Source organism: Petromyzon marinus, chromosome 57 (genome assembly GCF_048934315.1).
Source record: "Petromyzon marinus isolate PM22_M1 ecotype Great Lakes invasive population chromosome 57, UKy_Petmar_22M1.pri1.0, whole genome shotgun sequence".
NCBI classification, from domain to species: Eukaryota; Metazoa; Chordata; class Hyperoartia; order Petromyzontiformes; family Petromyzontidae; genus Petromyzon; species Petromyzon marinus.
Window position 1 is genome coordinate 8,276,215 of NC_133723.1, and position 26,995 is coordinate 8,303,209.

At 46.4% G+C, this 26,995-nt stretch overlaps 1 protein-coding gene across 5 annotated transcripts in view; it reads right to left on the minus strand.

Annotated features, from left to right (window-relative positions):
• Positions 1-26,995, minus strand: part of LOC116954960 (phosphatidylinositol 4-phosphate 5-kinase type-1 gamma-like) — a 52,613-nt gene that overhangs the window by 15,134 nt on the left and 10,484 nt on the right. For all 5 annotated transcript variants that reach the window (XM_076052740.1, XM_076052739.1, XM_032975849.2 and 2 more), the window contains exons 2-10: positions 14,680-14,711; positions 12,400-12,480; positions 11,912-12,042; positions 10,785-10,902; positions 10,314-10,466; positions 9,236-9,535; positions 4,217-4,443; positions 3,238-3,321; positions 2,422-2,470 (exon numbers count right to left, since the gene is read on the minus strand). In XM_076052740.1, coding sequence (XP_075908855.1) covers positions 2,422-2,470; positions 3,238-3,321; positions 4,217-4,443; positions 9,236-9,535; positions 10,314-10,466; positions 10,785-10,902; positions 11,912-12,042; positions 12,400-12,480; positions 14,680-14,711 — 1,175 coding nt within the window. The remainder of the gene's footprint in view (positions 1-2,421; positions 2,471-3,237; positions 3,322-4,216; positions 4,444-9,235; positions 9,536-10,313; positions 10,467-10,784; positions 10,903-11,911; positions 12,043-12,399; positions 12,481-14,679; positions 14,712-26,995) is intronic.

Here is a 26,995-nt window from a genome sequence, read left to right on the forward strand (position 1 = left end):
AGATGTACATTCTACACAACCCCCATTTGTCATGAATTGGAAGCGATATCACCACGATACTAGTGCCAGGCTAGGTGCGCATTGAGGCTATGTGAAGTGTGTAAGGCTCAACGGCAGGTCTTCTCGGGACAGACCCAGGAACCGTGTGTTGACTACGCTTCCTGGCAGATGCACACAACCTGTACTCCCTAATGCACCAATTTAATGCGTTTTAGCTGCCCGGTGCTCTGCTTGTTGTTGTGAGCATCACTCCTCTACCATCCACTATTGTTGGAGGGCGACTGCCTCCAACTGCCCAGTAGCAGCGTCCTTCTTGAGCCTCCTCCACAGAGGCCGATCTTGCCACCGCTGGTACCAGTCACTGGCAAGTCCAATTAGCTCCACATCCTTTCTGTCCCCCTCTATCTTGGCAAACAGAAGCTGACTCTTTGGTTCTTTCGGTAAAGTCATGGAGAAAATAAAATAATAATAAAATACGACCTTTCAGTTGCAACACAAGCAGCCATCATCATCAGGTAAGAATGAATGATAAAACACAGACACGGAAACACATGCAGAGACACACCGAGCGAGACACACACCAAGAGAGGACTGAGGAGGCGGCTGGACATGTGGGCAACATGACCCAGCCAACACAGCCTCTCCTGTTGGAGGAGCTCACAGATGGGAATGGATCCAGATCTATTAAGGATCAGTGAGCTCCTCAAACATTCCAGTCTAAATTAACCCAGTGTGGATTTGTAGGCAGGCCAGCATGAATGTTTAATTACACACACATATATATTACCAGATGTGTATACACACAAGCACGCACGTAACATACCCCCATGCACAACTCAATTCTAAACACACACACACACAAATGTGTGCACAAACAAGCATACATTTCACACCCAGATACAAAGATCCCCCGTATTGTCTTGACAGACTGCTGGGTAAAATGCTGTTCGCAAGCACCTATGAAGGCCGGCACGGTACACGAGGGGGTGTGTGGGTGGCCAGCACCATGCCCGGCCGCCTTTGTCCCCCTAGTGGCGATGTTTACACACCGCACCAGGTACTCATTTGAGGCCGAGTCGACCTGGAGGAGGCCGAGGACCGGTTCAGATAATCGTCACGGGTGTTGGCCGTGAGCGGGAATCGAACTCGGGGTCGCTGGGTCCGTAGCGCAGCGCCAACCGCTACACCACCGCTCCCCACACACCCAGATTTGCTCGCGCGCGCACGCACGCACGCACACACACACGCGTACATTACACAGATATTTTGCGATGCCACCTTCCATGGCCACGACTCGACGTTAAATCACCGTGAGCGCTCAACGTAACTTTTATTTTTCATCTCGTAAGACGCCGATTAAACAAATCGGTATATGCAGAAACTTTTTTTAATGGGGAAAAAAAAAATTAAGCTTACCCCAGAGGTGGAATCCCAAGGGTTCAAAGTTAAGCTTTTCTAAACAGGGCCCTACATTAATAATAAAGGACGGGGAATGCAATCTCTCTGGTAAATATTGATAAAATACCAATTTCCAGGGTCTTGTGAGGGGGTTGGGTCGGGGAGGGGGATGATAGCCCCCCTTTTTCCTTGCATCCACCAATGATTTACCCAATCTATTGCCTTAATACCTAGGCATTCGCGAACAACATTATCCATAAGAGGTTTTTGGGTTAGATCGCGTGAATATATAGGTGTAACCCGCGCCACTGCCAGACGCAGCCAATTGATAATCTTTGTCACGTGAACAAAAGGTGCCAATCCGTTACCCAGCTGAGCACACCCATGTGTTGGGAGAGTAAAATTGTAAATGCCGCGGGCTTACTCTCCAGCACACCGGTTCGGGCTGAACTAGCAACGAATCTTGACTTGAAGTTTTCGCGGCTGCAGGAATCCACACTCCTTTGGCTCTTTCGATAAAGTCACGCAGGTAGAAAAAAAAAAATAATAGAGCGATCGTCATCAGGTGGGACAGTTTTTTTTCATGCTGTGGTTGTCCCACACGATGACGGTTGCTTGCGTTGCGACAAGAAACGCGTCGTGATCTATTGTTTTTTTTCCCTACCTACGTGACTTTACCGAAAGAACCAAAAAGGGTATGGAAACGAATTGGCACGTTTTGAGTACGTGACAAACCTCACTAACTGGCCGCGTCTGGCGGTGGCGGCTTTGACGACACGTTTATAATTACGCGATGTAACCCACCAAAAACGAACCTCTATTGTGGGCCATTTTATTGGACTTTGCTCAGGAGGTGTTTCGCCGCCGACGGCGTGACGGGGTTTATTTTTAATTCCTGTTTGCTCCGCGCCGCCACCCCGGCTCCCCGCACCGCTCCCGTTCCCGTTCACGTGCGCACCCCGATGCCTCCTTTATTGAGGGCGACGTTGGCGCGCGGAATAAAGATCGACCGATTTGACTCACCCCATCGTGCACCAATGCTTTCCATGAATGTTCCAACTTCTTGATCAACCTGACGGGGGGGGGGAGAGACAACGTTTGGTCTCGCAAACTCCATAAAACGCAAGCGTTTAACCGTAAGCGGGAAAACCGCACGATTTAGTAACTTAACCCTTTACAATTCTGATGACGTATAAACACGTCAATAGTTTTTCTTCCCATTCCGTTCCGATGACGTACGGTGTACGTACGCGTTCGTCACCGGAACGAAATTGGAAGAAACAACAAAATAAGATAACTTTATTGGTACACCGAGGCTCCCACAAGGTACACGCGGGAGGGCGTATGGAAGTTTGTCGCCAGCTGTCAGTGTGGTCGTGTCGCCCTGTGATAACGAAAGCCCTTTGTGTAAAGAAAAAACTTCATGTAGAGTGACCGATAGGTGAAGAAAGTACACCTTTTGGCGTCCTCTGGTCTAGCACAAATTGAGACGAGGCTCAAAAAAAAAAAGCTGTCTAGTGTGGACCAATCAGTTTCAAGGACAATGTATATATTATCAAAGTGTGTTTTTTGTTTGCATTTTGACCACAAATATAGTGGTTAATGCAGACATGATTCCCTGTAAAAAGGTTTCAGTTTCGTCGCCAGAAAAAAAGAGTAAGAAAAAGGGAAAAAACCCTATTCTTAGGTGAAGAAGGCTTTATTAGGTTTGTTGCCGTATATTCTACACAACAACGCTCATTATTATTATTATTATTCAGTGTTGTGATAAATACGCGTGGTTGATTTGATCGCCGTTCGAAATCGCGTTGTTTTTCTCGTTGGAGTGTTCTCACGGACCTGTAAGACTGAAGGATGTCGATGATGCCCAAGTAAAGAACAAGTCGTTCCCCTTTGCTGTTCTTTGCTGGAACTCCTCCCATGCTGCAGAAGACAAAAACAAAGACCCCACCCCCCCCGTGTAGCCTTAACAGACTGTTGGGGCAAGTGCTGTTAGCGAGTAGCACCCTGTGCAGGGCCGGCACTGCACACGAGGGAAGCGGGGGTGTGGCCGGCACCACGCCCGGCCGCCTTTGTCTCCCCGAGCGGCGATGCTTACGACACACCGCACCAGTTACTCATTTGAGGCAGAGTTGACCTAGGGGGGAGGGGGCCAGGACCGGTTAAGACATTCGTCACTGGTGCTGGCCGTTAGCGGGAAACCGAACCTCGGGTCGCCAGGTTCGTGGCGCAATGCAGCGCGCTGACCGATGCCATTCTGCGGAAATGCACGTCCGCACGCACGGCACACAGCACAGGCCAAGCGCAATAGAAATCATTACCAGCTGCCACAAACAAAGAGGCTCCGATTTATGTGCCGGCGAATGTTCCTTGCCGTCCAATTTACGGGGAAAGCAAAACCAATGTCTCCCATCACTCACGATGGGGCAAATTGCCAGGGGGGAGGGGATGTTGTTTGTGCAAGGTTTTTTTAAAAAATATTCACATATATATAACGGTTGGTGAGCACAGGCCTAAAGGACCAGAAAGCAAGTGGCCAGCAGTACTGTGAACATTACTCACCAGCCCTCTGCTTGGGTGAGTGAGATACCACTCACCAGCCCTCTGCTTGGTGAGTGAGATACCACTCACCAGCCCTCTGCTTTGTGAGTGAGATACCACTCACCAGCCCTCTGCTTTGTGAGTGAGATGCCACTCACCAGCCCTCTGCTTGGCGAGTGAAATACCAATCACCAGTCCTGTGTGGTGTGCATGACACCACTTGCCAGCCCTGTGCGGCGCATGCGGCGTGCGCGCGTGCGTGCGTACACCAACTCACCAGTCCTCCGTTTGGTGCGTGGTGGCTCCCGTGCGCGACTCGGCCTGGATGGACTCCATGGCGGTGGAGTAGAGGGCCTTCTGCCCCGGGGGCCTGCGCGGGTCCAAGGCCCCCAAGCCAAACCCCGGCATCACCAGCCCCTCGGCGTCGCGCTCCCTCTGCGACTGGTCCAGGTTGTGGACACCGATCAGGAGGCTGTAGTCCATGATCTTGAAGCTCTCCAGGACCTGCAACGGACACCGGACTTTAATGTAGTCACCATCAGCAGTCACGGTCGATCCACTGCTGGATGGAGGCCTTGCCTGAGCGCCCACCACCCTCGCTGCCACCTCTCACGATCCTGCGACATTATAATCCACCGAGCACCTCCACATGACATATTGTCAGGCGCGTTTCCATTCCTCGGCTAATGTGTTCAGAATTGTTTTTTTCGGTCGAAGTCTTAGTTTTGTCGTCGACAAGCTACGTCATTTTAGTGGTAGTCCAAGTCTGTGGCTTTCATAAGTAGATTTTTAGTCTCGTCAAATAAAGCAGCCAACAGATAAAAACTAAAATTCCTCTTCTGCATCTTCATTCGGACTCATTAACTTCGCCTCGTGAGTAAGTTGTGGTTTTTGGTCTTGGGTGGGGTAGCAGTCACTGCTGTCCTACTATAGGAGACAAAGTTTTGCTGGCTGCATTATCAACGCACACGCCCAAATGCACGTGCTCGGTGGTGACGTCGCTGCACGCGTCTGCTTCATGACGTCTCCCGCATTCCACAGCGTTGAGCTGGGTTCCTGAGTCGAGCTGACGATGTCACGCCTCCCGCACCACGCACCCTCCACTTGCGCCAAGTATCGAGCACTTTCCGTGGGTTTAGCTGTTATTAATTTTCCATTCAGAGACGTCTGCAAGCTGCAGGATGGGTCCCGTTCACCGATGAATATCGGGAACGTGCAAGCGGTTGAGCGTTAACTTTATTTACCGAGGCATAGCGCCGTTGCTTTAAAAAAAAAAAAGACATTGTACTCACCGCAAAGAACTGAAGCGACACGACCGCACTCTGCGATAGCTGGCGGTAAACTGTGCCACACGCCCTCCTGCATGGCCTTGTGGGAGCCTTGGTATTGATTAAGCTATTTTATTTTAGATTTTCTTCCAATGCTGCTCCGATGATGTACACGTACGTCATTGGAATGGGGAAAAGGGTTATACGGTCATGCTACATTTAGACAAAAGTTTAACGGGTTGGCGGGCACTGGGGGTGGAGTGTGCACGCACATGGTTCGTTTAGTACTCGGGACAGGAGGCTGCGTGGGAACACTGTCTGGGGAACGTTAAGTTATCCCTACCCCTTGCGGCCATTGGGGGTTTGATTGACCGTACTTCACACCACGCTGGTCAGTGCGGGTTTGGTGGAAGCCGATGGGGACGTCCTGTCCAGCATCGGTTCTGATAGTTTGATTGTCTCCTCTCGTCCAGCCGCATACGCAAGTAGAGAGGTGCATACTTTCTCCCGACCCCCACCCCATTGTAATCCAATTACTGGAGCGTATGAACCAATGGCCTGGTAAAAAAGAATGTACACCATTATTTGAATAATTGGGTAGCCCGAGACAAAAAAAAACCCAACATCATTAAGCTTTCCTCCACGTGTAACGCTACCTCTGCCTTTGCAAAGAACCATTGCGAATCAAAGACAACATTAGCACTTTTACACAGACTCTAAAAATGCGCAGTTCTTTTCACCTCCCAAGGATCTAAGCTCTATTAACAAGGGCACATGCATCATGACATCATCACTTGCACAAATCTGGCACTCAACAGCACGGGGTGTGTGTGTGTGTGTGTGCGAGCACCCCGTGCTAATAGCTGCAGTGTAATCCCGCTGCAGAATAACAAAACAACCAAACATTGATAATCTGCTTTTTTGCAAGCAGCGTATACTTGTTGCAACCCTAACCACTTGTTCATAATGGGCTTACAGAGTATGTGGCCATGTGGGTGGGTGGGGCTGACTTTGTGTTACCCCCATCCCCCTTCACTGGCCAAAGCTGGACAGAGGCCAACATGTAAGTGTGCAGTCAAGGTAAGAGAAGGTAAGGGAGCAATCCTGCAATCCCTTGCACCACCGATTAGCACGGTTGGCTATGTACGGTGCAAAAGAAGTTAAACATACATACGCATACAAGCCACTGCTGGCAGAGGGACCTGCAACTAGAGGAAGTTCAAGATAGAGGAGGGAATGTTGGACGACTCTTTCACACTGCGCAATCATCTTGGAAGTCGTAATTAATCGCAGTAACAGTTCTATTTCCGATGGTCTGAAATCCGTTATAGCTAAAGGGCTAAACTTTGCAGTCACACCTAAACACATACCAGTTATTGATATTCATTGTCAAAGTAGACGTGGCTCTCAAGGGCCTGGGTCACATTGCCGCAGACGTAGCAAGATCTGAAATCGCTGCAACCCTCAAAAACGCTAAGATGCCAGCTAGTAACCTCAGCAAAGATGAGCGTTTTGAATTATATAAATTAAAAAGAGGGATGACATTGTAGTCCTCTCAGCTGACAAGGGCAATGCTACTGTCATCATGGATAAAATAGAATACAACAATAAAATTTAAGAATTACTCGACGATGGTAGCTATACAAAAATAAAAAGAGATCCCACCAACAGTCTCGTCACACAAACCAACAAAATAATTTCTGATTCAACCGCATTAATTGATCAATCTAAACAGTTTTCGTTGAAACCTTCTGCTGCCAGGTCACCAAGATTATACGGCTTACCAAAAATACATAAAGTAGATACACCCCTTCGTCCCATCGTCTCTACTATCAACTCCCCCACCTCCAAACTGGCTCGTTTTTTGTCTGAAATCCTGCGTCCTTTCACTGGAAAAACCACCTCTGCGGAACAAAATTCTACTCACCTGGTATTGACAATCAAGGGTATTTCCCTGTCCCCAGACGACCTGCTTGTCAGTTTTGATGTAGTTTCCTTATTCAACAGTTCCTGTACCTGACACCATCGCAATCATTGAAGACTTGGTTCATCAAGGACTAAACACTGAGGTACCCCCCCTGGTGAGACACTGTTTATCCAATACATACTTCACTTGGAATGGAACTTTCTACAAACAAACTGAAGGCACCCCAATGGGCTCCCCCCTATCTCCGGTTATAGCTAACATTTTCATGGAGAAATTTGAGACTGACGCCATCCAGACTGCCACTCTGCGCCCAACCTTATGGAAGAGGTACGTGGATGACACTTTTGTCATCTGGCCACATGGCCGGCCTGCTCTAGACCAATTCTTCGACCACATCAATTCCATACACCCAGCCATCATATTTACCATGGAAGTCAAAAAAGATGGCAAGCTACCTTTTTTGGATGTCCTAATAAAAAAGAGACCTGATGGTTCAATGAGCCACTCTGTCTACAGGAAAGCTACCCATACCGATGCTTATCTGAAAGCGGATTCCCACCACCATCCATCACAGAAGAATGCAATGCATATCCGACCAGGAACACATAGGCAGTGAACTCAAGCACGTACACCAAGCTCTTAAGGCTAATTGTTACTCCGACTATACAATCCGCAAAGCTATCACTCAAACCATGAAGAAGGACCCTCTTGAGGAGCCTTTCAAAACCATCACTTTACCCTACATTGCGGGGATCACAAAAAAGATCTCCAAAATCTTGAATAAACACAAGATCCAGGTCTGATTCAACACATTACATAAAATCCGTGATCTGGTTCCGTCTGTAAAATATGTGATTCCGGACATACAGTACACTGGCGTCTACAAACTAAGTTGCCTCTGTGGTAGTAGTTACATTGGAGAAACCAAACGACATGTCTCGGACCGCATTCGTGAACACAAAGCAGACCTAAAACACGGGAGGACCAACACCTCGGCCCTGGCAGATCACTGTTATAATTCAGTAGGCTCACATGACATTGACTTCTCCAAGACAGAGGTTCTTTGCAAGCCATCTGGCTACCATGAGAGATTCGTTCATGAGGCTATCCACATATACAAACACGAGACAATTTCAACCGAGAAGATGGATTCTGGCTTACTAATCATTGGAGGGATTTGATAAACCATTTCAGGTCTTAATTGTTCAAGCTAACGGTGGCTTTCAGACCGCATTCATTATTTTCGTCCCCCTCCTCCTCTTTTCCGAACATAGATGGACTCGTCCATCTGAATAACTGCCGAATCGCTCTCTGTGGTGCTAACGTTATTTTGAAAAAAAACGCCACTTTTTTCCAATTTTCTTGCTGTGGTTTTCACACCTGATGATGATTGCTTGCGTTGCGGTCGAAACGTCGTGAGAATTTCATTGTTTTATATTTTTATTATTTTATTGTTTCCCTTCTACGTGACTTTACCGAAAGAACCAAGAATATGAATCCCTGCCGTCACGAAAGCTTTAAATCAAAATTTACAAGGCAACTATCAAGAACAAGGCCACACACGTTGAGATCTTGCGAGCTGGTGGCTTTGGCAAGGACCGAGAGCATTGCACGTGCAATGTGGTGGTCACATGGCATGCAAGGCGTGATGGGGAGACGTGCCGTCCTCCTCTGCTCACGGAGCGGCAGGACACACCTTTGCGCGGTGTTAAATCTCTTTTGTTTCCGGCCTGCCAAGACGCAGTCTCCTGCTGCGTCGGGGTTTGCTCATCGCTCACAGAATCGGAATCAGACTATTCATTTGTACTGGAGGAATCCGATGAGCTGTAAAGCTCTTTTTCAAAGATGTCCAGCAGGGGCGGGTAGCAACGTTCCAACAAACAGCACAAACACATCACAGTAGTGCAATGTCCAAAGGTAAACAAAAATCACCAAAACACATACAATTCAAACAGCCCTATACTACCCGGCAAAGCCCACTGAGGTATGAACTTATTTTTCAGGGGCGACCTCGCCACAAATGAAAGGTCAACAAAAGTGACCCATCATTCGGACATTTAAAGCTTTCACAGCTCACTTAAAGCGTTGGAATGCGCCTTACCAAACAGTCCCGCTGTAAGGTCTTTGACATGGCGTTGTACGTGTCCGAGTCAAGGAGCAGTCCATCGGGATGGTCCTGAATGAAATCGAGGTCCTTGAACGTGGGGTTCGACTTCTCGCGCTCCTTTCGCGACGCCCGGCGCTTGTACGTGGAGCCCTTCAGGTCGAACTTGATGTGCATCTTCATTGCGCGCGGCAGAAGGTTGTTCATCACCACCAGCCTGATGTTCTTGCCTCCCGACTGAACACAGTACAGGCCGTAAAACTTGGGCAGTAGTGTCCTCACGTTCTGGTTCAAATTCTGCGGTGGGGGTGGGAAAACAAAGCAGTCGTTTTGTTTTTTTTTACAAAAAATCAACCCTCCCATCTAAGCGTGATCCGGCCTGAACTCTGCGTTGCTTCTGAAACGAGATCGAATTAATTTCAGGTGATTTGGTCATAGGCTTAAAGTCAAGGGCTTATTACCTGTTGAGTTGGGTATGTGCGCGGTCAGCGACCCAGAAAATATTCCCACACACAGGTGACGACATCCAGTATACCTCTCGGAATGGCCTGCGGCTGAAAGTCACCTGCCACTCCTGGTCTCCCAGCGACTAGGAAAATATTCGGTGAGGAATTAAGCCCTGGTCGTGCATCTTACCAAATCACTTGTGAAACGGCAGATCTTGTCAGATCACGCAATCTAAGCGGGATTTTATTCAGGATGGTACTTGGACAAGTGACCGCTATGCACAACAGGTGTTATAGGCTGCGACTATTGGGCAGCAGTGGGCAGTGCAGCAAAATCATTTGTTGTACCGGACTTCTACGCTACCGCATCTATGCACAAAACCAACGAAAAACTAAATTTTTCGCAACCCCAGCGTCAAAATAATCAAAAGCAGGACCCACACCCTTGAACACAGTTTTCGGGGGGGGGATATTGCCACGGTTTTGTTTCTCGCAAATATAAATCACAAAATCCAATCCTACGAACCGAGAAACATCCTACTACATCCTACTGCGTCATTGCACGGGGGGACAGTGCCGCAAGCAATGCGGCAATTAACGAGCAGAGCGCCTGCTGAGAACCCACTCACCATGTAGTATCCAGGAAGCAGCTTCTGCAAGAATTCCGCCTCCTTGTGCATAACCGTTTTGATGATGAACTCATCATCGCTTGTAACAAAGAACACGGAGCCGCTGGCGCCTGGGTTTGTGAGCTCGATGAGCGGCTCGCTGCACAGCGAGTACTGTCCACGCGCACAAGCAGAATGACAGCGGGCCGCGCAGTCAGAAGCGGCCGCGCGAGACATGGTATTCCAACCCCCTGATGGGATTCTGACCCTGCGGTCAGAATGACAGAATGTCAAGTCATTTCTATTTACACACGTGTGCTGCCTTGTCCGGCACAAATCGGCACCGTCGTGAGATTTGTACTCGGACTAAACATGAAATTAGACAGGTTCTAAACGATGAGGAAAAAAATACGTATACAGTTACAACCTACCTATACAGTTGAATGTTCCGAATTAATGTTATTATCACTAAGAAACGTCATCGCAACTTACTAAATAATCATCGGGTCTGATCCCGAACAGTTCACGGAAGTATCTGAAAGCCACCGGCGCGTAAGTCTTGAATCTGAAGTCAGAGTAGTGATGAGCGGGCGTTAAGTTACTTCCTTCGCTGTGAAGAAACGGACACAGGGGAATCAATCAACAAAAACACGAGATAAAAAAACACCACCGTAAACACCCGCATGTATGTATTTTGACTTCTTTCGCACCGTACATAGCCAACCGTGCTAATTTGGCAGTGTAGGGGAAGGACAAACTAAACACAAAAAAACAGTTCTAAAGTGAGTTTTCAATCTAGATGATGTGAAAGTCCAAAGCTCCCAGTGACTTCAAAAGAACTGGAGGAAGAGCGTTCCAGACGGCCACAGTAGCACATCTTAAAGCGCGCAATGCAGTGACCATCTTTGTTCAATGACGACTTTGACATTTAATGCATGATGGGAAAATGGTTTCATTATTATAACAAGGGATGGAAGTCCAAATAGTACGATATATTTCACCAATTATAAACAATGCACATACAACCTTATGTTACACTTCATATATATGCAATACAAAGTTATAATTGAGCATATGAAATGTAAGTGAATGTAGCGTGTAGATACGTATTGTACTGATGGGAACGAGGCCTCCTCACACCGTGTGGTTCTAAGGGGTAATTGGACCATACTTCACCACGTTGGTCAGTATGGGTTGGTGAATGTGGGGTGCATATATCTTCAAGCTGCACTGCCCTCTCTTGACAACGCAGCCTATCTTATGCACAGTGGTCACCCATCAGGCACATTCCGAGTATTTTAGCCATTGGCGTATTGTCAGGGCTTAATACTGGCTGGGAATCGAACTTGTGTCGCCAGGGTTCATAGTGAAGCATTGCTAACCCCAATACGAGTGCTCCCAACGATGTATACGCACACAAACAAAGGACAAAGATCCCCCATATAACCTCTACATACTTTTGGGGCAAGTGTTGTTAGCGAGCACCTATGAAGGCCGGCACGGCACACGAGGGGGTGGGTGACCAGCCTCACACTTGGCCGGCATTGTCTCCCTAGTGGCGGTGTTCACACACACACACACGTTCTCCACCACGTGGTTGATAAGCTATTGAAACTTACCTTGGAAAAAATATGCTCTCCACTACGTAAAAGTCTTGCATGAGGACGTCTCGCTCGGGCTTGGAGCTCAGGTTGCCCACCGTGTAGCCAATGCCCAGCTCGATGGCTCCTCGTAGGGCTGACGATGTGGTCTGCCACAACAAAAATCAACAACTATGAAGGCTGGCACAGTACACGAGGGGTTTGGTGGCCAGCACCACGCCGGACCGCCTTCGTCTCCCCAGTGGCGATGTTTACACACCGCATCAGGTACTCATTTGTGGCGAAATCGACTTAGGGGCAGGAGGCCTCGGACCGGTTCAGATAATCATCACTGGTGCTGGTGGCCGCAAGCAGTAATGGAACTCTAGCCGCCGGGTTCGTTAGCGTAGCGCAGCGCGCTAACTGCTGCACTACCGCTTCCCACGTTGTAATAAACCCACACATACAGCTCGATCATAAACGGCTTTTTTTTTAAGTCAACCACAATTTCGTGCTTTTTTTCTTACCTTTTTGTAAGTGGTTTCTCCAGAAGCGTCCACCCCTCTGTGACCGATCTTCTTGGCACCAGGCCCTGTAGCTGCAGTATTCTGGAAACACAGCACACAAGGGGGATTGATGATCCACCACCCACCGATTCACTGCAATCGCTCACCGGCGGTCAGTCGAAACAAAACTATTTTTTATTTTACAAGGTAAGGCCCACAGAGCTCCATAGCCCTTTTTCAGAAGCAACCTGGCTATCACAAATGATAGCTGCTCAACGAAGTGGCTTATCACGTGGAAATCTATAGCAGCCAAATCCTCTGAACACATGTTGATTCTCTGAATGTGGAGGGAAAAACCGGAGGACTTGGAAAAAAATCCACGCAACCACAGGGAGACCATGCAAATTCCAAATACACAGGCGTAAGGGTCGGGATCGAACCCACGACCTCCTGCATACCAGGCGAGATAGTTAATATCTCCTAGCCACCGTGCCGCCCCTAAACACTTCTACCGCGACTATCATGGTCACCGTTTCCGTGAACTTCCACTCATCGATTCCTCCACTCATGTTGAGCATGCCGCCTATCAGACTGTTTCGTATCATCCGTTCTATTGTGCTTGCTTACTCGTGAAAGCTTCTTGGTCAATCCACATTGCGCTCAGCTACCACACTTTCAGGTCACAACTCTTCTCTTTCCGCTTATTCTCATGCACTGCTCCGATTTTGAATTCCCTCCCATAGTCTCTTTCCCTCCCCCCAAAGCTCTTATGATAACCTTGCCCACTCCCGAGACACATTTTCACTCCGATCTTTTAACATCTTTTGAGAACGCTGCATATTGCTGGCCATCAGAAGTTTTGGGCCTTTGGGCCTGTGCTCAGCAATTGTGTTGCACGTAAAGAAAACAACATTACAAACTATCTTAATTAAGCATCGGCTGGATAGCTCAGAGATATAGTAGTACGTTACAAAACTGCCGAGATACTGGGTTCAAATCCAGGTTTTGTTTTTTTCAGCCTGATATTTAAACCGGATTCTCATTCGTAGCAAGTTGATGGTTTCCAGAGTTCACAAATAACACATATATAAAAAAACATCGGTTTGATTTCCAAGCGAGGAAACACTTTGATGGACATATAAAAGGTGCGTCCTTGAGTATGGATGAGAGACCACCGGAAACAATTTTTCAGAAGCAGTTTTGTGAAATCACCTTCCACGGACCGTTCTGTGATATGACCCGATGGCGACACTGCTGCTGCGATGTGCAAGAGAGTTCCAAATGGGAATTTGTCTCACAACATGACACGAATAGCAAATTGGAAAAATAACCGCGGAAAATAAGTTAAACGCATTATTTCAATTTAGTTTGCTATGCTGAGTAACGCTTCATCTGCCACAATGTTATCGGTGAATGTGCTAATCATCCATTCTTCCTGTTATCTCTGAACCTCCCCGGTTTCTCAGATGAAGAGGGTTATAAGCGCAAGGCCCTCATCACGGACGTGGTATATCAGTCTCATTGCATCACGTATCTCCTAAAACTTAAGTCGGGTGTCAACTGAGCAACGTTCCAGAGACCTCCCAGAAGGAATGAAGCGATGCTGAAATGTGGTGGTGACATCACTGGATATTGGTCGCAATAACCTCTCAATGTTGACCTTCAGATGGGAGACTTTACAAAACGTCAGAGCCCTCTGGGATTGCGACTTGCGTTCAAGCCCCTCGCACGCCAGACAGCGAGGAGCGCTCGGGACGTGGTTGTGCTGTGTGCCGCGTCATTCAATTTTACACCGCAGCAGTAAAGCATCGTACTTTTATAACCGGTGCACCACAAAGCTCACGCAGCGGGCAAAAACAACCCCATTTTATCATAACCACTCCCACGCATAGCAAATGTAAATCGCTTAAGTGACAGAACCCCTCAGATGTCAAGTCGCATTGGGGGTTGATTTTGTGGAACAAGTTCCATTCGCTAAAGATGAAGAATCAAGCAAAAGGATGAATTCTGTAACGCTCTCCAAACGTGCGCCTGTCCGTGTAAGCACTAGTTTTTGGTCGCCAACTTTCAGGCAAACCTCTCATCAACAAACTGGACGGTCTTAGCTAGACCAAGTCTCGAATAGCAAAGCAACTTTATGCTGAACATTACGTTTGTGTTGGGCCATCTTTGCAAGTTATTCCGACTCTCCTTTACAGATACAGATGGACGGACGGACGATTCGAGTGCACAAGTGCGTCTATAACCTCAGCTGGAAAGCGGTTCAAGAAGAGACGAATCACAACAGAGCAGGTGTCTTACCTCTGTGCTGGATTTCTTCTCATTGAACCCACCTGAAAAGAGAAAAGAACAAAAACACCATGAGAAACGCGTGCTTGAATGTCCCGTGAACACCGACGATGGCCAAGGGAAACTGCAGAAGCCAACTGGAAAAATAAACAGGGTGGCCTGCTTCTCATGCAAGGGTACATTGGTGTGAAAATAAGACGAGTTCGAATTTGGCAATTGTGGGATCATGACGCTGAAGCACAATGGCCTACGCGGTCTTGAGGCTTCACACTTGGGCGTGATGACGGTGCCGTTTCAATTTCCTCTGGAACCCCTTGTTCCCCCCGCTTCGAGGTCAGGGGGGACTTCCGAAAGACTTACAAATCCCCACTAAAAACGCTTCTGTTTAAAATGGCTCTCTCTCTCGTTATTTCCAAACGTCTTTCTCGCTCCTTCTTTACTTGGGCGATGTTCAACTATTTTCTGCCTTTCCACGCATAGTGCCCTGAGAACGATTGCTTAACGGCGCTTATAATTAGAAATTAGATTATTATTACTTTTGTTTTGCACGACATCAGAGGGGGGGGGGGGGGGAGGGAATCTTTAACGTCCCACTTTTAAAGCAGATGGAGCGTAATTATAGTTAATGCCCGCAGAGTATTAAACCAGGGGCAATTTGCCTGGAATCAATCCGCCAACGTGCGTGAACAAGTTGAGCATCCTGTCCGCTGGGCATGTCACCAGCCTAATATCAAGAGAGAATATTTTAAAAAAAAACTCATTGCCACTCGCAGCAATTAAAACATGCATTTATTTTATTATCCGAGAGCAGGGGTGCCAAGGGGTGAACACAGGGACACACCGCTCGCAGTGGTGTGCCTGCAAGCTATTTGCGTCCAGTTTGTCGTCCTTAGCCCGCACCTCCGAATGATTAGCAGCGGCTGGCTACGTACGGGTGCGAAAGCAGTTCAACGTACACAGATCTATACGGCTCCCGGACCCCCACCTCCCTGCTCAAATGTGGCATTCACTTTGAGGCGGATGCATCGAGCAGAAGAAGTGCCGCTTTATTTATTTATTTATTAGCGAGAGATCATAATTGCGGAAGGGCAATCTGCAGGATGCACTTTTAAAATGGCAACAAATTAAATTGTCCGCGGCGGCGTACAAAAACATCCGCGGCGCCGTCACCACATGCCGCTTGTGCAGGAGTGTGCTAGTTACACACACGGTTGGGCGCTAATCACAATGAGTCCTTGCAGAGCGAGGCTGCTAATCTCAAAACGTTCGCCCCTCTCAGACGAGGTCGGGTCCAAATCTATTAGGATTGGGGCTTATCTCTACTGTATTAATACCCGTAGGCCAAAAAAAATCACTCGGGATGGCACTCAATATCGTTGCATTTCGGAAGCCAACCAGAGCCGAGCGTGGAACAGTGCTTCTTGGATGGGCGAGCACCGCGCCGAACAGACGTCAGATGCTGTTGCGGGGGGGGGGGGGGGCTACGCGGAGGGCAGCGGAGGGGCAGCGCAACAAAATACGTCACTGTACTTTATTATCGCGCGCGCCTCCGATTCGCACGGCTGGCCACGTACGGTGCGAAAGAAGTTCAACACACGTGCAAAGGCAAAGACGCGCACACTTGCACGCTCTCCCAAGTCCACGATTTTCGCCTTCACCGATGCCCACTGGCCGAGATGGTGAAGTACGGTCAAGTAAACACCCCGTGACCCAGAATGGCATGCCGAGGCCTCATCCGGCGATGGATTGACAGATTGGCCGTCAGATGCACGCAAGGTGTTCAACCACCACGCTTGCAGGTCAACTCACTTCTCTTTCTGCTTATTTCCTCGCACTGCTCCACTTTGCCATCGCCTTTCCCCCACCCCCCCCCAAGCTCTTACTATAATAATAACCTTGCTGTAGAAAAGAAATGCCGCCAACTCTTATTTATCACAATTTTTGAGTGTGTTATTTTGCTGGTGGCCGCTTGAGGTTTTGGACCTTTTGAGCCTGTGCTTAGCGCCTGTGTTAAAAAAAAAACAAATGTACACATACTACAACAGCAATACCAACGACGGCAAGAGATACTTTCACTTGTCAATGCATTATTGCCAAGCCGTTGTGTTGTTTAAGCATGCCACAGCAACAAGTCTGCAAAACAGCTTCCTCTCAATGCAGTCCCTCAAGAGATTCTGACCAATGAATGGCCCTCCTATCTTTCTAACCCAACTATATACAACTATCAACTACACAACAATCGTCTGCCTCAATTAACCTCCCTTAACACACTCTCCCCCCCGCTCCCACTGCGTACAGCAGAGACACTGCGGAAACGTGGCGTGACCGTCCGTACTAATGCGAGCGTGCTGTCATGCTTAGCAGGAAGAAGACATGGTCCGAGATGACCTTCAGTCAATTGCTACGGACAGCCGTGATTTTGAGAGTGCAGGGTAGCGCAGTGGGGTAAACACTTGCGCGTCGCATCAAGGAGGGTCTGGGTTCAAGTCACAAATCTGGCGCCTTTCTGCACGGGATTTGTATTGTCTCCCGTTCTGCATGGATTTCCTCCCGGTTCTCTGGCTTCCTCGCATAGCTTAATAAAAATGGACACTGTGCCTGGTGTTGGCCAAACATCCCAAAGCTGAAAAATGACCTCGACTGGGACTAAAGAAATAGCAACATCGCCACCTATGGTGAAAACCCTAAGAAACCTTTGGAATAATATATATTTAAAAACAACTTTTTTAAAAACACACTTTCATGAGATGTACTAAAAAGATAAATGGTAATGGCAGAACTCTACGTCTCCAGGAAGTGAACCCGAAGCTTGCCACAACGTAAGGGGACCGTGGGCAATTACAGCCAACGTCAGTTGACCTTGGACAATTAGACCCAAGCCGAAACATATAAAAGAATGTTTAAATTTTTTTTTTATATTTTTTTATGATAGAATATAGTATTGTGATCAATATGACATAAGTATACCAAGTTTGCAGTCGATACCACATTGGGAAGTGGGTTACAATTGAGTTACAAGATTTGAGGATACAACGACAACAACAACGACAGAGTGAGTTAAATATAAAAGCGTGTAAAACAAAAGAGTCTTCACGGACTCCGTTAGACCTGCCCGAGTAAACAGGTGCAATAGAATAAGCCACACTTGTTTTTGTACTTTAGCGCAAAAGTTTCGGGGGTGCATCTTAAAACACCGCATTCGCGCAACTTTTTTGACACCGAGCACAAGTTATGAGTGCGTCTTACTTTCAGGAGCCTCTCATAATCCGGAGAATACGGTAATTTAAATAATCACGGGGTACAGAGCTTTTTCCCTGCATTCCATGCTTACATACAGCAATGTGGCTACAGCATTCAGAAACACAATCTTGAACTTCGAAACTAAAGAGATTAAAATGCCATCGACGTCTTATTATGTGGGCACGTACAAAAATATCACGACAATTCTGGCCTCTTCTTCATCCAGGAAAGCATCAAGACTTCTTTATTGGGAGGGATCCTGCATTGGGATGTTTGGCGTGGATGAGGCAACCAGAAGCAAACACACGCAGGAAACTGTAAATACTCAAAGGCAAATTCACCAACCCGCAACTGAATCACTGTGGTGAGGTATGGTCAAATAACCCTGAAGTGCCGCGGTGGTGAGATGTTTTCTTCCTCGCCTGGTATGCAGGAGGTCGTGGGTTCGATCCCGAACTCTGATGCCTGCTGTATATTTGGAGTTTGCGTGTCTCTCTCTCCCTCCGTGGTCACGTGGATTTTTTTTCTCCGGGTCCTCGGGTTTTTCCCTCCAAATTTATAAACGTCCATTGAGATTATTTAGATTATTTTGGCTGCTATTATTGTCCAAATGATGGGCCACTTTTTTGAGAAATCATATGTGGCCAGGTCGCTTCTGAACAATAAGTTAATACCTCCGTGGGCTTTGCCTGGTAGGATGGGTATGGTTCAGTTTCATTTGTGTGTGTTTGGGTGATTTGTTTACTTGTCTTGTACTTTGCACTCCTGTGATGTTTACGTACCGTTTGTTGTTGTAGCAACGCTCTAACCCACCTCTACTGGACATCTGTGAAACAGAGCTTTATAGCTCATCGTATTCCTCCAGTATATATAAATATTCCGATTCTGCTGTGGAGACACTCTCCATGCTCAAGATCCTCATCTTCTCTCCTGGCCCGACTGATTCTCTTTCATTTTGATTTAAAGCTTTCGTGACTGCAGGGATTCATATTCTTGGTTATTTCGGTAAAGTCACGTAGAAGGGAAACAATAAAATATAAAACGATAAAATTCTCACGACGTTTCGACTGCAACACAAGCAATCATCATCAGGTGTGAAAACCACAGCAATATATTTTTTTGCTGTGGTTTTCACACCTGATGATGATTGCTTGTGTTGCAGTCGAAACGTCGTGAGAATTGTTTTATATTTTTATTATTTTGTTTCCCTTCTACGTGACTTTACCGAAAGAACCAAGAATGTGATTCTCTTTTCTCTAGACTATATCCACACTCCTGTATTTATTGCACTGATGCGCACATCACACCGCTTGCCGCTGTACGGCGTCTCGAGATTCACAAACTGTGGAGATGCCTTCATCTAGCAGTGGACCAATCATCGTCATCATCATCATCATTAGCGGCCACGATCGATCCTCTGATGGACGAAGGCTTCACTCCCCAGCCCGCCACCATCTAGCACGGTCCTGCAATGTAATCCTTGTCGCGCCTGCACACGAGTTGATATCACCGTTCCATCTGCTCCGGCGGGTCACCCTTTCGGGACGCGATCCATTCCTGATCTGCCACTCCGTTATTATTCTTGACCGTCGGCCGTAATCCCCTTCTAGCGACGTGTCCCTGCCCAAGCCCCACATCATTTGTCTTTGTACAGTCGTTTGAACGTTCGCAGTTGTTTTCATTAATGGTCATGTCATCGCGGGTAGTACACTGGTAAAAGAGAAACCACTGCTAGGGTATCTCCCACCCCTTCTGAGTTGGGAACAGACCTAACAAACATGATCATGATACACAACTGTTTTTCAAGGTTCTCCGAGGTCAGCCTTTCAAACCCCACGAGTGAATTAATTAGGATAATTAAGTGATTAGTAAGGCATTTAATTCCTCTGCTTCCCCATCTCCCCAAAAGATTTTATGAACTTTCCTGATTTAAGTTAATAATTACATTGTACCGCGATTCAGGGTCACAACTTCGCATACTTTCTCATCTATCCATCATGGAAAGCCTTGCCACTTGACATCAGGCAAAGTCGGTTGATATTTTTTAGTCTGCTTTGAAAAGCCATCTATAGTTTGGTCGATTATCCTGGTTCTTTTTGTTTCCTGCCTTTCATGCATTGAGCATTGGGATCCTACGATAGAATGCGCATTATACATTTGAATGATTATTAGCTAAAAATGATAACGATTCAATATTTTTGACAAACCTCTCTATACGCCAGGGTGTCTCACAGGACCTTTACATCACATCTCATCTCAATCAGTTGGCCAATATGTACAATTGTAGAATATTCATTTGTATGCACTTTGCATAAATTGCCAAAGTGGTTATTATTTTGCCCACGCAGGACTCCATGCACATAAAACAAGCCTAAAAATAGATTAACATAAGCACCATAAAAAATACTGGCCTACACGTACAATCAACTTTTCCGCTCCGAGACATATGCAAGTTGCAGGGTTGGGTGTCCCGTTCACCACCGAATCTCAGAACGCGCAAGCGGTTAGCGTAGATTTTTTTCGAGAGGCATAACATCGTTTTAAAAAACACTGTCCTCATTGCAGAAAACTGTGGCGCCGAACTGTGCCACACGCCCTCCCGCATGGCCTTGTGGGAGCCTCGGCACGGTTAAAGTTATTTTATTTTTTGTTCTGGTTCCATTCAGATGACGTACATTTACGTCACCAGAACAGGAGAGGGTTAAGTAGCTCCCCACTACTCGCATGGTCTGGAGGCCCTCATCCAGCAGTGGATTGAGCGTTTCCATACAGAATTACTTTATAAATGAAAAAGGGCACTATCATACAGAAGAGTGCTCTTGGCCAATTACATCTGGTAAACCAGATGTACCAATCCTGACTGCCGATAAGCCTAATACATCACGTTAAGATCCATTTATTTAGAAGGCCAGATTATTAACAAAAGGATACTCTACATTTTAAACAAGGACATAGATTAATAGAGTAATTACATGTTTTCATATCGCCTCTGCAAATTCATGGAGGTGCTTCACTTCTTAAAAGGAGTATACATTTCTATGAATAAAGTCAGACATTCATTTTCATTTTCACGCAGCTCATGATAGGAACCTCGCTTGCAACGATGAGACACCGCCATAAAATCAACACCATCCGTGGTGAAGTGAGCACTTAAACGTCAAAATCAATGGCAACGTGCCCAATCTCTCCAGATCTCAGAAGCCGAGAAGACTTTAGTATGGAAAGTATTTTGGATTGGTAACCACTCGGCCTACTTGGCGAGCAGTGCAGCAAAATCCACTGCCGTAATGTACATCGATCTATGCCTCTGCGTCTACACTCCACGCCTTCGCCAACCCATGCCGGCCAGCACGGTGAATTATGGTCAATTGACCCCCCCCACGACCTTAAAAGGGCACGGGGAGGACTTCGTCCGCAAAAATTGAGCGACAACGCAGATTGAACGAGTACAGCAAAAACCCTCTTTTAATTTGCGGATTTTACGATCGAAATTAAGATTTCTTCGCGATTTTAAATTTGTACGCCGGTTTAAAGTTCCGCGCCCCTTATCCTTTTGACTACTCGCGATTCGACAACGTCGCATCGTGGCTGAGGGGTGCTGTGCCTGTGCGGTGCCTGTGCGGTAGAGTAGCAGATTGTAGCCCGTGTGCGCACCCAAGCTATTCTCAGTTGTGATGAAGCTTTTTGCCGTTGGAAGTGCCCGTTGTCTTTGGTGCTATTATTGTCTTTTTTTTATTTTGATCATGGGGTCTATGCGTCAAGTGAGAGGAGGAAGTGAAAGTAAAAGTCAGAAAAAGGGATGACTTTAGCTCAAGAGAAATTTTTTAAAAGAACTTCCACATTTACTGTATTTATGTTATATTTTCTTTATTCTATTTTGTTATTTGTGTTTTTATATATTTGTATCACTGTACAATTTGCTCAAGTAAAAGCCTGTTATTTATGTGTTTCGTGTTTCTCCCTCGTGATGGGACATTTTAATTTTCTCACTGATGTTCAGTCGGACACGGGAACCCAGGGGACATGTTACTGTCTACATAAAACACGCGCATATATACATACACACATACATCAATAATTCGTAATAATTCGTAATAATTGACGGTCGTTTATCAACCCACGACCATGTAAAGAATTATCCAGGAAGTTACGGTCCTCGGGGTTGTTTGCTCATACATACGCCACGCTGGTCAACATGGGTTGATAGGTAAACATGGGGTCCCATGTTAACAGCCATGGCTGAGACTTACGTGACTTTACCGAACAGAACCAAAGAGTATGGATCCTTGCAGTCACGAAAGCTTCAAATCTAGAATGGCTGAGACTCTAACTCGAGTCACTGGTTTCCCAAAGCTGTATGTTAACCACTGTGCCATCACTCCCCCCCCCCCCAATATACATTCATACGAAGATGTATTTCTACTGCCATGACCAACTGATGTGTGTTGAACGTCTTTCGGCACCGTAAGTAGCCAACCGCGCTAATCGGAGGTGCGGGGGGAATGACAACAAACTCATTACAAAAAGCAGTTCGAAAGAAATCAGTTCTCAATGAAATTGATTTGAAAGTGCATCTGTAGCTCCCAGTGGCTTCCTAATATCGGAAAGGAAGAGAGTTCCAGACGGCCGCAGAAGCGCATCTGAAAGCGCCGCGCGACGACGCGACCGTTTTGTTTGATGGCTGATAAAGTGCTGTTAGTGAGCACCTATTATGATGATTGACGGGCATGACCTGTGAGAATGAGATAAGGTCGGCATCAAATTCAGCAGCATTCGTCTCCCCCGTAGTTGAGGCAAGCTCCTTCCATCGCTGCAACACGCTGCATGTGCCTGATGATTGGTAAACACGCCCGACGTGCAGCGGAGAACAATAATTTTAAGATAGTTATGGCACACCTGTTAAACCCTTATCAGCGCCTACCATATTAGACCAATTCAGACCTTATTGGTCACCCCGTACCCTAATAAATCTGAACGTTCATCCCGCAAAGTCCCATCACTAGGGAGAAACACGAACAAATAGACTATTTGTTTTGCCCGTAATGAAACGGATGTACGCCGTACGGACCTGAAACACTCAATTTCCCTGTACAAGAATACAGGTAAACGGTATGGGGGTTGACAGGTATGAGATCGTGTGCGTGCATGTGCGTTGTGAACAGCACTTGTCCACAACGGTCTACGAAAGGCTACAAGGGAGGACCTGTCTTTTGTTCCATGCGATCGAGAAAGATGACTCGAATTTATCGCCCCTCTCTACGTCATTTGGAGGTGTTTTTTTGGCAGTCATCCGACTTTGTGCAGCATGGGTGCCGTGATGGCGAGAGGTTAACAAACCTCAGCCGGGATGCAGGAGGACACAGGATCTTTCGATCCCGACCCTGACGCCTGTATATTTGGAGTTTGCGTGCATCTCTCTCTCCCTTTGGTCGCCTGGTTTTTGCTCGGGGGTTCTCAGGTTTTTTCCCCTCCACATTTAGAATCAACATCACGCGTTTAAGAGTATTTACTTGCTATAAATTTCCACACGATGAGCCACTTCGTTGAGCTATCATTTGTGGACAGGTCGCTTCTGAAAAAAAAGCTACAGAGCTCAGTGGGGGCCTTACCTGGTTAAATGAAAAAAAGTCAGTAAATTTAAAAATAATAGTTAGAAAAGAGGGAAGCTGGTAAACATGGAAATACACCGTAGTGGATCATGAAAAACTAGAGTTTGGAAAACCTCAGGATTTCCTGGATTAAAAAAAAAATGTACATGAACACTCCTTTTGTCAATCCACCGCTGGGATGAGGGCCTGCCCATGCCATGTGGGCTTTGAGGATTATTTGACCGTATACTTCACCATGCTAGTCAGCGCGGGTTGGTGGAGGCGGGGAACAAACACGGAAGCATAGAAGTAGTAAAGAACAATTGATGTGACTGCACTGCCCAGCATGTGTATAAAGGGTTGCCACCCAGATATATACAATACACCGCTTATCCAACCATCACATATCTGCCCTGGCGAACTAACCTTCACCCAGTGCAGTATTTATAAACGCTATGATTGTCATTTTACATTTCTGTTGACATATCCAAACCTTTTACATATATTTCTCCTATACCCCCCGCCCCCCCAGCGAGACGAATAATATAATAATTGATGTTTATAATAAGTATTATTTAATTACACAGGAAGCCACAATGTGGAAAGTTGTGCAAGAGCTTCATCAATATCGTCACATTATCACAAAAACGTAAGCATTACGGCTGCACACGTGATCAGGGCTATTAACTACCGGTACAGCGATGTGAATCTCAATCGGCTGGAGCAGGCGTGGGAGCTGAGGCAAAACATCAATACCCGATCAGGTGAAGTGGACTTGTTGACTAAAATACTGTGATTGCTCTGGACACATTTATTGATGTTTTGTCGTCGGCCTGCCCATATGTTTCAGTGAACGGGGATTCTCATTAGTTAGAGAGAATGTTGTCGCTGTACAACTGAAACTACTTAATCATCACCAGCCACTATCTAGCTACTGCTGGATGAAAGCATCCTCACGTCTTCTACAGTTATTCTTTATATTACACGAGTTGTAATTTATTGTATACAATACTTCACTATCAATCTTGTAACCTGAATTAGATATCAGGCCACGGTTAACATTAACGGCGAGTGATGTATGAACCTGTACTGGAATACCCCCCCCCGCCCCCCCCTTTGCTTTCACAAACGTGGTGAAGTATAGTCAAACAACCCCCATAACTTGATGGGGCAAGGAGAGGGGCCTTCATCCAGCGATGGATTGACAGAGGGCATATAATATTATTTCTCTTTAAACGTATGCGTAGATACAGTACTTGTATTAGGACAACAAAATGTAGAATTTTAGTGGAAGTCCTAGTCCGTGAATTTCATTTAGTAATTTTCTTAGTCTAGTTGAATACAAGTCAAAATTTCATCAAATACTGTTAGTTATAAAAAAAATGTGGGATGTATTGAGCGAAGTCAACCAATCTTTTTATATTCACATACGTAGAACCAATAACCCGATGGTCTTCCTCTGTATACTGCAGCCTAGAAAAACATAACTATGTTATCTTAGTGCACGTCTTCATCAAACTCGTAAGCTTCGTCTGGATACAAATAAAGTAATAATTCTAGTAATCACGTTTGAGAACTTTCATAAAACCAGTCATTTGCTAAAATAAACCGCATCATTGGCCAACGTTTTCATCATGAATTGTCATTTTTTTCTTCCCCCTCCAAATTAACATGAATCTAGATCTACCCTGGGGGCCTTTTCCCCTCGCCCAAGTGGATTCGTCTTTGAAAAAAAAAAGAACACATGGCGTGCGTTGTGTGCACATCCTGCGTTGTGTGCACATCGGCACTTGGCAAATAAAGGCGGCTGGGGTGTGGTTGCCTGCCAAAACCACCCACTCGCATGCAATACCTGGCATTGCTTGTTCACAGAACTTGTCCGTAATGGTCCCATTTGACCGAACTGGAAATCTCTACCCATGTTTTGTATTATACGGCTAGAAGAAAATTTACCTTTGGTTCCAATTAGATCCAGTATTAGACGGAACATTACTGATTGTGTGTGCGATTCGGAAGCGTAGTGGTGGCGCAAGTGATGAACGGGCTTCCCTATGAACACAATGATCCGAGTTCGATTCCCGGGCACAGCTAACGTCATTGGTGAATTATACCTCAACCCATTCCTTCAGCAACCCGCACTGACCAGCGTGGTGAAGTATGGTTGAGCAGCGTGTTGAAGTATGGTTGATCAACCCCCTTAACTGACACGCCCTTTGGAAGCCTACATCGAGCAGTGGTTTTATACGATCCAAGCCAATCAGACGACAAATCAGAGAAACGTTTTCGCATGATTCATGCACCTCTTCAAGAGCAGAGTTGTAACGGGATGCCCATCATAAAGACAGGTCAAATGTCACGTCTGAGAATTTCTTGCAACTACAGATAGCACACACACACACGACATTTGTACAAGGTGCCCATGGAGGTATTTACATTTTTAATGAATTACAATTTTGTCAAGGTTGACAAAATTGTATCGTACGGGTCTCTCATCCCTCCAAGTGGTCCACCCTCTATTCATAAGCAAATATTCTGATTCTGACAACACACATCGCATCGAGATGAGAGAGGGTTCCAGGTGTTCACACACCTTGGGTCGCCACTCCTGCCACACAGCAAAGCGTCTCGCATTTCTCAGTCAGCTGAGATCTAGAAAAAAAAACTGCAGTGCATTATGACGAAAGTTTCAACGCTACCTGCAGATCCCGGTTCGAATGGATACCCGCCACCCAAAAACACAGGTGCCAATTCGGCGGTACTCGTGGCAACTGTCGGTGGGCGAGTGAATGAGCGAGTGAGCTCGCGGGGGTTTAGCCTTTCCACCTTTTTGCGCAAACCAATCGCAGATATTTCTCGGTCAGCACCAGGTCTATCAAGAACGTGCAGTTCACTGTAATGAAGTTCAACACATTAACACCAGATCTCAGTACAATTCAATTCCTGCCACCCAAACACAGTTGCAGAATTCCCAGATGCCCCGGATCAAACCCACACAGGTGGTGAACCCTGCACCTCAGCTGCGTTTGTTATGTCTGTTGAAGATCACTCTAACTTTTCTGTTTAACAAACAACTCCTGTATATAAAGAATACATTGCCAGCAATTCAGCGCTGCTGCAGTTCAAGACAACGTTTGGTCAAATAACCAGAGTGTGAAAAGAGCCTTATTCAGTGGTGGAAAAAATAAGTGAAGACGCTATCTCTATCTTATATTTGTCAGTCCATATTAAAAAACAGCATTTTTACACTTCCGGTCAACTGCAAGGCATTCTGGGAGTGAAATATTTCAGAATAAGTGGGTTCAATACAATCTCTGGACAGGTTTTAACATACGTCTCATCAGCAGGACCCCCGTATTAAAGAGAGGGTGCTTGCCTATAACATCTGCTCGGTCACAAGGATTGGTTCAAGCAAGCCTGACTGCTGATCACAGTCCTGCCCTGAAATACATTCCTATACACGAATGAACATTGTGTCCATGGTTACAATAATAAACAGATAA